The 12,533-nt window shown below is 33.8% G+C and overlaps 1 protein-coding gene across 1 annotated transcript; it reads right to left on the reverse strand.

Moving 5' to 3' along the window:
- Positions 1-4,813: 4,813 nt before the first annotated feature.
- On the reverse strand, positions 4,814-11,013 carry LOC107412072 (nucleoside hydrolase 3). The gene is made up of 12 exons (XM_016019773.4): positions 10,811-11,013; positions 10,114-10,293; positions 9,849-9,959; positions 9,353-9,667; positions 9,061-9,237; positions 8,692-8,973; positions 7,437-7,559; positions 6,939-7,133; positions 6,533-6,786; positions 6,274-6,442; positions 5,452-5,754; positions 4,814-5,288 (listed from the first exon to the last, which is right to left on the reverse strand). Exons 1-12 carry the CDS (start codon positions 11,009-11,011, stop codon positions 4,983-4,985), a joined length of 2,616 nt encoding a protein of 871 aa, XP_015875259.2. The 5' UTR covers positions 11,012-11,013; the 3' UTR covers positions 4,814-4,982.
- Positions 11,014-12,533: the final 1,520 nt, after the last annotated feature.

The following is a 12,533-nucleotide window of genomic DNA, read 5'->3' on the forward strand; positions in this document are numbered from 1 at the left end:
TCGGCTGGACAGTTACAAAGATAGTCATTATAGCAAAATAAGATAATATTATCCTTCAACGCTGCCTTGGCTGCTAGATCAGCGCATTTATTGGCCTGTCTTGGGGTCCAAGAAACAGACCAATTCTTATCTTTTAGTTTACCTTTGAGAGCTGTAACTATTTCCCATGTTTCCCAATCGCATGTCTCTGAAGTATCATTAAGCTGTTTGACCACAGATAGAGCATCACAATACCAATCCATATTTTGCCAAGCAAACTCCTCAGCTACAGTTGTAGCCCATTCAATAGCTTTAAGTTCAGCAAGGTCGACTCTCACCGGTTGCACTGGCTTGGCTGCAAGTAAAAGAACCTTACCTTTGTCATCCCTGGCAATCAAAGCAATAGCTGATTTGCCCGGAATACATGCAGCATTAGTGTTGATGCAAATGTAACGTTTTTGTTTGAATTTGAATGATTTGATTGGTTTCGTTTTTAATGGGCATTAATTAGTATTAATGGGCCTTCATTGTTTCCGTTTTTGAGTTTTGGAAAAAGGTGTGGGTTTTTGGCAAGAATAGTGATGTTGTCTCCTCCCCTCACGTGTGTTTTGGAAACAGATATTTTTATTTACAGATATTAGATCCACATGTAATTACATATATTTGCATAATATATTTTTGATAATATATTTTTAACAGCAAATTCTACCACTTTGAGGGGTAGCCAGGTAGACTCTTTAGCCACGGCAGCTGCAGGACTTCTTCCTAAAACAACTGAATTAAATTCTTCAACTAGTAATTCCCATCTTGCCGTGGCCTAGGCAATTGAGCTTTTGTTTTCAAAAAGTTTATCATTGCATAGTTCCCAAACCGCATAGAGAAAGTTGGCAAGAAGTAAGGAAGTGAAATCTTTTCCTCCAAGCTTTGAGGATAACAGAGTGGAAGGGCACACACACCATCTGCCTAGGTCCTGGGAGTTGCTAGTAGCAACTGAATCCAACTTTAGACCCCATTTGCTGCTGAAAGCGACTGCTCTAGCTGCTGGACACTCAAGGAAAAGGTGGGAAGAAGTCTCTTTATTGAACCCGCAAAGGGTGCAACTTGGGTCACCCTTTCCAGTTCTTTCATACAGGGTATCCTTCAGAGGTACATCTGCAGCTAGCCTCCATAAAAACACTTTCAGTCTCTCATGAAGATTGGCTGTCCAGATATCCTTCCAAAGCCTGTCACTATGCGTCCCATTGCAAGAAAGTAAGCTATAACAGCTTTTAACTGAGAAAGCACCGTTGCTGGTTCTTGTCCAAAACAATTTATCTTCTCTGTCAGCTCCGTGAACCTTCACTCTTCTGATGGCTTCTAGAGCTTCTTGATAAAAAAGCTGGTGTAATTTTGATTCGTCCCAGATTAGAGATAGAGGGTTAAGAAGATCGGCAACTCTCCAAGCTTGGGATTCTTCAGCTCCATCTTTAATTTTTGGGGTTATTCCAACGATGTCAGGGACCCAAGGATCTTTCCAAGGGTCAACTGTACAACCGTTACCGATTTTATAACAAGAAACTTTTCTAACCTCCATCTTTAGAGCTTAAAATGCTTCTCCAAACATAAGAATCCCCGGATTTAAACCTGCTACACAAAAAAGGTCTTGTTGTTTAGATATTTGGCTCTTAAAATCGGTGTCCGTAAGCTTACCTCTCCTTTAGCTAGTTTCCAGCCAAGTTTAGCCAGGAGAGCTAAGTTAATGTTTTTGAACTTTCTGAAGCCTACACCACCTGTATTTTTGGGTGTGCATAAGCTTCCGTTGTCCTTGAGAGCTAGATAATGCCTGTTGTCTGTCCTCGCCCCCCACCACAATCTTCTGACCATTGCGTCCAGATCGTTGCAGATGGTATTTGGAACTTTTCTTATGTTTGGTTGTTAAAGAAAAAAAGAATGACAATATGATGACTATGATTTAATAGACAATATGATGACTCTGATTTAATAGGTGTCTAAGATGTCTGCAACAAGTGAAACAAGAGTACACCCTTGTGAAAAATAAGCTTGAAACCTTGTTCAAGGTGAGACAAAAGATCAAGTAATTTTAAAATTTTTTGTGCATATTCCAAAGATCAAAGCCTTAATTGGATAGGATTGAGATTCTCTGTTTTGAAACCTTATAAAGTTTCCTACATGTTTGAATGCAGCTGGAGCAGCAGCTATTGGCCGCCTAGCAGTCAATGTCAACAATGTGATCATCAGCCATTGCAGATATCAATCAGCAAACAAAAAATAACACTGGTGATTTGGTTCTGTATTTGTAGATGAGTATTCTTCTTTCTTCTTTCTTTTTCCTCTTCCATCAGCAGGTTTAGAGCCAAAAGTTGTTGGGCATTCAAGGCTCTTATCAAACTAGAATGTGAATAAACATTGTGAGAACAATCATAAAGAATGTGAATAAATCTTTCTTGCTACCTATCTTTATTTATTTTAATTTTTTTTTTCCACTTTACGCCAAGAATTTCTTGTACAAACCAGTTTCCTTATTCTTATAGAACCAGATCAGTTTTCACAGCAACTCTTCTCAATCAGACACTTTCCGTGCACTTTTTTTACAATATATGATCTACAGAGGAAAAGAAAAGAAAAACACCAAGATGAAAAGAATGATTTTTTGTGTGTGTGTGTATAACATAGCTAATGATCAATATTTCTAACTAATGAACCTTTCGATTAGGTGGCTAGCCAATATTACAATTCTCTTTTTCTTTTTTTCTGTTTTTTTAAGTAGCTAATATTACATTTCAAAGGTTGCCTTTTGACATTTTGATGGATTAGAAGCTCCCTGTCCTATGTAAGAAGGCAAATTAGGTAAAGTGGGTCTCCATTTGCATGTGTATGAAAAGCTAGCTAATTCAGATATTCATGGGATTCATCAGATGAAGTAATCATATATAAAAAGGACCCATCTGAGCAAAATAAAATCATAAACCCAAGTTATACATGCTAGAAGAAGACCTATATTAGTGAGGCTGAGAAAATTAATGCTGTGGTGGCTGTGGAAATTTACGATGAACTTTGTCAATATTTGTGATAGAAAATGAGGACCACATTATGATAACAAATTCAATCAATTGAATATAGAGATTCAAACATCATTAAATTTACCAAATAGATCCACTAAAAAATCTTTTGACAGTGGAGCTTGATGGTCATTATATACAATATACTGGTTTCATGACATTGTGCTGAGCTAGAATAGAAGGATAAAAAAACTATCCATAGAGTTATCTGTCTATTTTTGGCCATTAGCTATGTCTAATAGTAACATGCTTATAGCAACTCTAGTTTTATAAAATTATCTACAATGGTTCTAAAACCAATACCAGTAATGTAAACATTTCAAGATATGAGGAAAGTTTTGAATATGACCAATTCAATAGCCAATTACCCCCATTCGGATTAATGAACAAGGCCATGTGAACAATGTGGAGTCACTGAATAAAGGGTATAACCCCAATTTTCCATCAAAAATAAAGTAAAAACCACCGACCATGTTGTTGTTTGAAGCGGATACGTTGTTAACATATTAAAAAATATAATTAAAAAAATAAAAGAATAAAAAGAAGCCAAAGGGTGGTTGGTTGACATATTGTGGCGTTGAAAATGGAGAACAAACCCCACTTTGAGGATGATATATATATATATATATTATAATTATTCTAAGTTGGGAATATTTTATATCAGCATTTCCATGATCTCTATTTACATTCAATGAACAAGACGAATTTTTATGAAGTCTTATCTGTTTTTTAAAAGGTGGTGTTGGGATGTCTCCTCGTCAGATAATATGAAAATGAAATCAAGCAAAGGAGAAAATACATGCTGTAATGGCAGAGTATCTAATATTTTAATGCTTTGGGTTTTGGGGTATCTAAATTTCTTTTTTCCTTCTCTCGTGCTTACAATCCACAAGATCTCATTACTCATCATGTACTAAAAATCAACCACATTTTAGACGTGTTACTTTTTAAAAATTCCTTTGGAAATCTGAATGCAACTTCTTTAAGTTCAGGTTTTCTAGTTTCGATTCTACATCATTTTTATCTTCTTTCTTAGCAACTACGCCACCCCATTATTTGGGTTCCAACTGGTATGTATTGTAATGCATGTCCTTTTTGCTTCTGATTAAGTATTCCAATATAGAAGATCCTCCAGATTTTCTGCCTAGAGTTTCCAGCTCTGCATATTCAATTGCAAGAAGCAATCCTACTTTATACTAAAACATAAATGATATAAATATATTATCTATCGAGATGCATTATGGTGCTTTGCTCATTTCTCTAATAATAAACCATATATGTATAATATGTATGGTATATAGCTAGTTGGTGTTATTTGTCTAGCCCATATTGTAGTTGAGCTTGATTAATTTAATCATTTAACTTATTTTGGTATATAGAAATATTATTTCATGGATCAGCCAGATTCACACAGTCAACTCCTTAACCGTTACGTAAGGAAATTATCGGATCCCGTATACTGATAGTATAAACATTGCCACAAGGCATGGTTTTTGACTTCCAGGGGACAATACAGTTCAAGCCAGAAAGAGTACGATATGACATTTGTTAATGTCAAATAAGACTGCAGAAGTACACGTCTTTTATCATTGTGATCCTTGCTTTCCCAGAACTATTTTAAGACAAGAAAATGTCATTTCTGATGTACTTCCATGCAATGTTGGAGCACAATTCAAAATTTTCCTTCATGCATTTGGCATGTAATTGAGTTTTCATATGGATCATAATCATCTCAAAGAGTAAAAAAAAAAAAAAGGATTCAATTTATCATCAGCTCAATAAACAGAATAAATTTTCTGTATATAAAGAATCAATAAGCTGATTAAATTTTCTGTGTATATAGAGAATCAATCTTTCTGTGCAGTTTAAAAAAAATTTTATTTGTTACATAACATGAAGATGATCTGCATGAAGAAGTAGAAACAAGATAATGCTTAAATAGTATCAGTGCGAATTATTTGAACTTAGACTATTACTCCAAATTATTTTTTGCTCCCAAAAGCTTCCTATAACAGCAGACTGCTTATGATCACCAAATACTCCAGTAAAATGGTCATAATATGCGTCTTCGTTTACATTTTTCAATACTTTGACTCTTTTTCCTTGATTTTCATCAATTATAAGCTGTCCAATTTCTGATATATCTCCCTCTGCTATGACCTTGAGAAGCTTATAGTTAAATTCTTCGTTTAGTTCAGGATTATTGCCAGCCAAGATCACTGCACCCAGGATTTCTCCAAGAAATGTATCCTGTCAAGGTGATGGAAAGGGAACAAGCTAAGCACTTTTAGAGTGAAAAATAAAATGCAAACGAAGTGCACTTGGCATAACAACACGACTCTAATATCATCTTCAGAATTTTTGACACGACAATCTCTGTTGTGAATTTCAGAAAATGAATAAAGGACTTTACCACATGAAGATATCTATTATTGTTCTGTTGCAATCGCCATAGCCTCGAAAGCAGACGCTGCACAAATAAAGCTTCGGGAGTCCTATTTGCCAGCTTCAAATTATTAAGAATCTTGGGGAAAGAACTGACTTGCTTTTGTATATGCAATGGAATCAATGTGACATCTAGTTTCGAATCAAAAACTGTCTTTGCAGCTAAAGGATCAAGAAAAATGTTGAATTCTGCATATTCATTTGAAGGAACAGTGAAAAGATTGCCTTTCTCATTGTCCTGTCTAATGTGTCCCCCAACAATGTATATATCCTGCAAAGGGAATTATAGTAATGAAAATGACTATCAAACAAAAGCATTTGATGTACATAAGCTCTGAGGCTTACTTATTTTCCTACTTTAATGTTCTTCTACTATTAAAGATAGTTTTAGAAGCTAGCCGCATTTGATATTGTCTTATAAGTAGTTAGTTTTAGAAGCTAGCCGCATTTGATATTGTCTTATAAGTAGTTATTTTTATGTAATGCCCTGAAGATGCCAATAAAATTATTCCAGGAGAAAGATGGTGCAAAACGTATACAATGTGATATATGATGATCAGCTCTTTAGTTGAGTTTGTCTACAAAGACCAGAAACCTGGAAAACCTAGCTGATATCATTATTTCCAACAAGTCAATGCCAAAATGTATTGAAACATTTAGGTATAACTGATCCTATTATGGTTTGAGTCACAACTAACCAGCCAGTGAACCTAAAGTTGTTTACCTACTAAATTCCTTTAAGCCAATCCAGCCAACAACAACATTATGAACATATAGAACTAAGAATTACCTGGATCACTGATGTGTTCTCAGAACGAACAATTTCAGCTAAATTTGTCAGTGGAGCACTGGTCAGTATAGTAATCTTAGCTCCTGGATTCAGTGATTTTACACTGGACTTCCAAACATCTAATGCAGTTCGCTTTGTAAGTTCAGGGTTATCAGTATCTTCTGTGTATCTGAAATAGAAATTCAAGGCTGGTCATTCTAGCACTAAATAGGCTGTAAAACCTATACTGAATATTCAAGTGGAGACTGACAATGCTTACCTTCTAGGGCTACGAGGCAAGTCACGAGCAAGTCCATATAATGTGTCAGAGTCCAAGAAGCCACCACTACCTTGAGGCACTGCTTTGCTATACATACAGTGTCCAATTGCAGGGTAAAATGGGTGAGCATGGCCAACTGCATATACATTTCCAAGACCAACTGGAATATCATCACGGCCCATCATATGAAGTATGTCATATACTACATCTACTGTTGCAGAAGTTGCCCAGCCGTTTCCACTGATTAGTATCCCCTGAAAGTAAAATGACAAGCCATGCAAAAAGATTAAAAGTAATACTGATTATTCAGTAAAATCTTAAACAACTTGGTTTCAAATTTTCAACATAGTAAAAAAGTTCTATTACTCGAGGCTTGCAGATTAATCTTAGAAGCAACTTATAATACCTTGAGGTTGATCAGCTCTGCAGGTAATTTTAGCATATATAAAAGAGCCACAAAGTCTCCAACGCTCATATCCATGTCAAAGACTACAGGTTTGCCCTTTAATTTTCTCATATCTGGTTTGTAAAGGATCTCCTCATAGTATGGGAATTGTGTTGTTATATTAAACCGCCCAGTTTGCTCAGGTTGATTCAAAACCTGCATTTGATAGGGTAAAAAAAATGAAGTCACCACTCGGTTTTGAGTGCATACATATGTACATATATAAAACCACAACTAGATCGATTCCCAAGTTTCAAGTTTTTTGACCACCTGCAACAGTCAATAATCAAGTTTCATGATCTTGTAGCTGGTATATGTTCTTGCTACATATAATTAGTAAATTTACACAGAATCCCTTTTCATGAGGACAGAACATAACTTTAATATTTGATGTACTTAAAAAGGAATCCAATGACTGGCCAAAAGGTGACCCCATAAGTGCAATGTATAGGAACTTACATCCAAGAAACTTTTGTAGAACTCTTTGCCAAGTGAACTGCCACTATCTTGATTTGGTTTAGCTATGGTAGCAACAAGAATTTCCACTGCTTCAGTACCATTTACCTCCTTTGTGTAACCATCCTGTTAATATTAATATATAGTAGAGTCATTCAGTATATGTCTATACATGAATGTTAAGGTAAATCCATTTCCTCCACTATCGTCCTGAATGGTAGTGATATATTTCAGCGTTTAACTCAATCATGCGTTTCTGGTAGTGATATTGTGCATAAATTCAGTCAGTATATGTCTATACATGAATGTTAAGGTAAATCCATTTCCTCCACTATCGTCCTGAATGGCAGTGATATATTTCAGTATTTAACTCAACCATGCATTTCCGGTGTGATATTGTGCATATAATGTGTCTTGCTATGATTCTTTTCAAGAGAAAATTTATAACTTTCAGAGAGGAAAGAAGGAACTAAACTGTTTGAGTTGATCGTTTCTAGAAGTTTCCCATAGATATTTTTCGTAAACCAAGTCGCTTCAAAAGAGCACAAAATATAAATGTAGAATTTGGAAGAATATACCTGACATTTCCCTTTATGTCCCCCCTCCACAAGACAAAACTGGTCTTGCATTCCTAGCTGAACATGACCACCATGTACCCCATTCTTCTCAATTTTGAAGATTGAATGGTAGTGATATATTTCAGCATTTAACTCAACCATGCATTTCTGGTGTGATATTGTGCATGTAATGTGTCTTGCTATGATTCTTTTCAAGAGAAAATTTATAACTTTCAGAGAGGAAAGAAGGAACTAAACTGTTTGAGTTGATCGTTTCTAGAAGTTTCCCATAGATATTTTTCGTAAACCAAGTCGCTTCAAAAGAGCACAAAATATAAATGTAGAATTTGGAAGAATATACCTGACATTTCCCTTTATGTCCCCCCTCCACAAGACAAAACTGGTCTTGCATTCCTAGCTGAACATGACCACCATGTACCCCATTCTTCTCAATTTTGAAGATTGAATGGTAGTGATATATTTCAGCATTTAACTCAACCATGCATTTCTGGTGTGATATTGTGCATGTAATGTGTCTTGCTATGATTCTTTTCAAGAGAAAATTTATAACTTTCAGAGAGGAAAGAAGGAACTAAACTGTTTGAGTTGATCGTTTCTAGAAGTTTCCCATAGATATTTTTCGTAAACCAAGTTGCTTCAAAAGAGCACAAAATATAAATGTAGAATTTGGAAGAATATACCTGACATTTCCCTTTATGTCCCCCCTCCACAAGACAAAACTGGTCTTGCATTCCTAGCTGAACATGACCACCATGTACCCCATTCTTCTCAATTTTGAAGATTGTGTTTGATGAACCCCAATCGATGAGTGGATTTGAACCATCCGAAGTTCCATAAGGTTCATTGGAAGTAATCACTGTGATATTCATATACTCCATCTCCGCAAATTCATTTTCTCCATGTGAATTACGCATTTGAGATAGTGCTACACCAACCATGAACGAATCCCACATGCAATATTGCTGCAAGCTTACCAGTCACTGACTTTTCTTTTACATTTTTTATTTTTTCGCAATTTGGTCAAAACCAAAAAGTATTTTGGAAAATACCTTATAAAAGTCACTGTTAGGCCATGTATCATGGACAATTTTCAATGTCTTGAAGCTGTATTGTGCCTCATATGTGTCCTGTTTATTTTCAAATGCTAAGTAAAAATTCTCATCAACAGGAATTGTTCTTGTTGCATCCAGTGGAATCAATGTGAATGGAATACCAGAATGAAGTACCTATTTTATTAGTACATTAGCAAAACGAGGTTAGCCAATCATAAACTCTAACAGAACTTGCAATCAATTTATGATCATGACCTGCAGACAAATATATATGTATATATATATATACCGTGTATGCAGCAAAAGGATCTTCAAAGATATTGAATTCTGCATATGGATTGGTGTCCTGAGGGTACAAGTTGCCAAAATCTTCTTCACATAGCCCTGCCTTGGAAGAGTTGGGATTGTTGCAAGTTGGTCTAACAGCCCCACCCATAGCATATATATGCTCAATATTTTTCTTAAGGTGAGGATGAGCAATAAGAAAAAGGGCCAGATTTGTGTGGGAACCCAAAAGAAATACAGTTATAGGACCAGCAGATATTGCATCTCTCGTCACTTTTTGAGTACTAGGTTGTTGAAGAGGTATATATCTCCTGTCACCCTGTTACATGTACATATTATTTATATTTATAGAATAAAAGTATATATTTTGAATACCATCTTGTTAATGTTGAAATTAAAATCATGTCTATATGTCATATGAAGTGTTAAAAAAAAAAAACAAAAAAAAAAAGTTCACAATTACTTATTAGAAATGAAAAAGTGGAAAAAGAGCGAGTGACCTGAGGAAGGAAAGCTCTGCGTAAGCCATGGTTTGTATTAACTCCAAGACGACCTCCATGCCCCACTGGTATTGCCTGTCTGTATCTACAATTCCCGGCCGTGGACGACCTCTATTATTCATTAAACAATAACATAAATTTATCATTCACAAATTTATTAACTTAATGAATCATAGGACAAACTTTATAATTATTATTATTATTTTTGTTTTTTTGGTTGTATATGAACCTGGTCCCTCTCTAAATACTCTATATATATATATACCTGGTCTATAATGGGAAGATAACCTCCGACATCAGAAAGGATAGTATGGTTAGGCAAAATGGCACCTTCACCACCAACACCAACAGGAATATGGTCTCTATCCATCATGAAAAGTAAGTCGTACAAATGATTCACTGCATGCCCTGCATCGCTCCATCCGTTTGCATTTATAGTAATTGCCTGCCCAGTTCATCATATTACCATAATATTCACTAACTCTTTCCATTTTCGATAACCCATTAAACTTGAATCTACCTAGCTTATTTATATTCTAAACAACAATTGCACTATTTTTAGTTATTATCACTTTCTATTTATGGAAATTGAATAAAGCTTAAAAATTTTAAAAAGTATTCTTGGGACTAATGCCTTAATAAATTTGACATTTTTATATTTTACTTTTTCATAGTATTAAATTTTGGAAATTTATATTTGTAAATAGTGCAGCATAGGTCCTGTACCTTTACCCCAGGACTTTTTGTCTGTTACCATGCATGTGAACTGCATATAAAAAGTATTCCCTTTTCCTGAAAATTTTGTTTTGATTAATTTAATTTAACAGTTAAAAAGCCACGATATAAAGGTTTTTTACATACTCCGATGACGTCAATGCAAATTTGATATTAATAAGGGTAAAATGCAAAAATGATGAAACTATAAGGGGGGGGGTATTATTGCAAAAATCCCAAATAAAAACCTGGAGGTCGAATTCAGTCTTGTTTTGCTTCAATAGGTAAAGGAGAGCAAAAACATCGTCACCATCCATATCTGTATCCACCAGAATTCTTCGAGGTTGAGCCTGAGCATAATAATCCCCAGAGTTTAGAACATCTAATCGTAGCACCATAATTTGCAACCAAACAAGTATCTTCAGCAGCATCGTTGCAAGCAAAGCCATATCTGCAGCAGGACAATATTATTGCTTTGCTTTGAGTTATATGTTGGTGTTGCCTTGAGAATACAAATTGAAGGGAAAAGAGTATTAAATAAACAAAAAAGTTATTATTGTTTTGTCTTTGAAAAAAAGCTAATTACTTTTCTTATGTTTGGTTGTTAAAGAAAAAAAAAGAACGATAATATGATGAATATGGATGGAATATTGCATATAAGCCATCTCTCTCAAATTATAAGTAGAGTATGAAATAAAGTTGGGAGAGAATGGAAAAGGAGAAAAATAAAATTATTAAATACACAATAATTGTGAAATCTAATATTAAATTAACGAAATCTCACAAAATTTGGAATGTTAATATCATCAAGTAAAGAAATAAGCAAAAGCCTTAATTTTTTTTACATATATCCATAGAGAAGTAGATACCTTGGTTAACATCTTGTGTCTCTTGATTGATAGGACAGATTTATTACTATATCTATATATTTTTATATTTATAAATAGGAATTACTTTTTTAGTTGTACATTAATACCACATTTTTAAAAAATCATCACTAACATCTCATTTGTTAGTTTTTATCATTCAATTTTAATAGCTAAATAAAATTATATTTTTATATATTATTCAATCATTAAAAAAATACTGAATTTTTAATCCTTTTTAATATTTAATGGGTAAAAAAAAATAATTAGATTAGTTTGTTTTTAGTAAATATAGAATACAAAACAGAAATTAAAAATATTTTTTTAAAAATATAAGATTTATATGTAATTACAACAAAATTAAAAAATATATATAAATGAAAGTTGTTTGTATGCAAATATTGTTTAAGTTTTTTTAAAAATATTAAAAGAAAATTTTGGGTGAGCATATATATATATATAATAAAAAAAATAAAGCAGGGAGTTCGAACTTCAGCCGAGTGGCTGTTTAATGTTAGTAAGAATATTTTGAGGGTTTTTTTTTTTTTTTTTTTTTTTTGGTGGTGAATAAAACAAGACACCATGTGTCTTTATATGGGCCACATGGCTTTCCACCTATATGGATGTATATATATGCGCTTTTAACTCATGAATCACCAAACGTTTAATGACAACAAGGTGAATGATTGTGTTATAAAAGACAATTGAATAATTGAATTAAATGAGGTATGAGGCTTTTCAGCCAAAAAAAATAAAATAAAATAAAATTGAGGTATGAGGCTATGTACTCCTCTTAGAGTTGTTGGCTATAAAAATAGAAATCAAATTGAGTATAAAAAATAGTTATTTGGGTGATATAATAGAAATTGATTCTAAAATAGCAGTTATTTTGGTTCATGGTAATTTTGTTTGTACTTTTACTCAGAGAGTTAAATGAGGTTGTTGATTGTTTAGTTTGATATATGGTAACAAGGGATGTTATTGATATTTAGCTGGCTCCAACCTCTCATCCTTTCTATTGTTCTTCTATTATTATTTAAAAATAGAAAAACATTATTAGTTAATAAAATTTGTTTACCTTAAAAAAATAAATGAGGTATTGCCC

This window comes from Ziziphus jujuba, chromosome 10 (genome assembly GCF_031755915.1).
Source record: "Ziziphus jujuba cultivar Dongzao chromosome 10, ASM3175591v1".
In the NCBI taxonomy this organism is placed as follows: domain Eukaryota; kingdom Viridiplantae; phylum Streptophyta; class Magnoliopsida; order Rosales; family Rhamnaceae; genus Ziziphus; species Ziziphus jujuba.

Coding starts and splice junctions, on each gene's coding strand:
- LOC107412072 (XM_016019773.4), bottom strand. CDS start 11,011: ATGGCTTTGCTTGCAACGATGCTGCTGAAGATACTTGTTTGGTTGCAA. Junction 9,960..10,113: donor ATCTTCCCATTATAGACCAG/GTATATATATAT, acceptor AATGAATAATAG/AGGTCGTCCACGGCCGGGAA. Junction 9,238..9,352: donor ATCCTTTTGCTGCATACACG/GTATATATATAT, acceptor CTAATAAAATAG/GTACTTCATTCTGGTATTCC.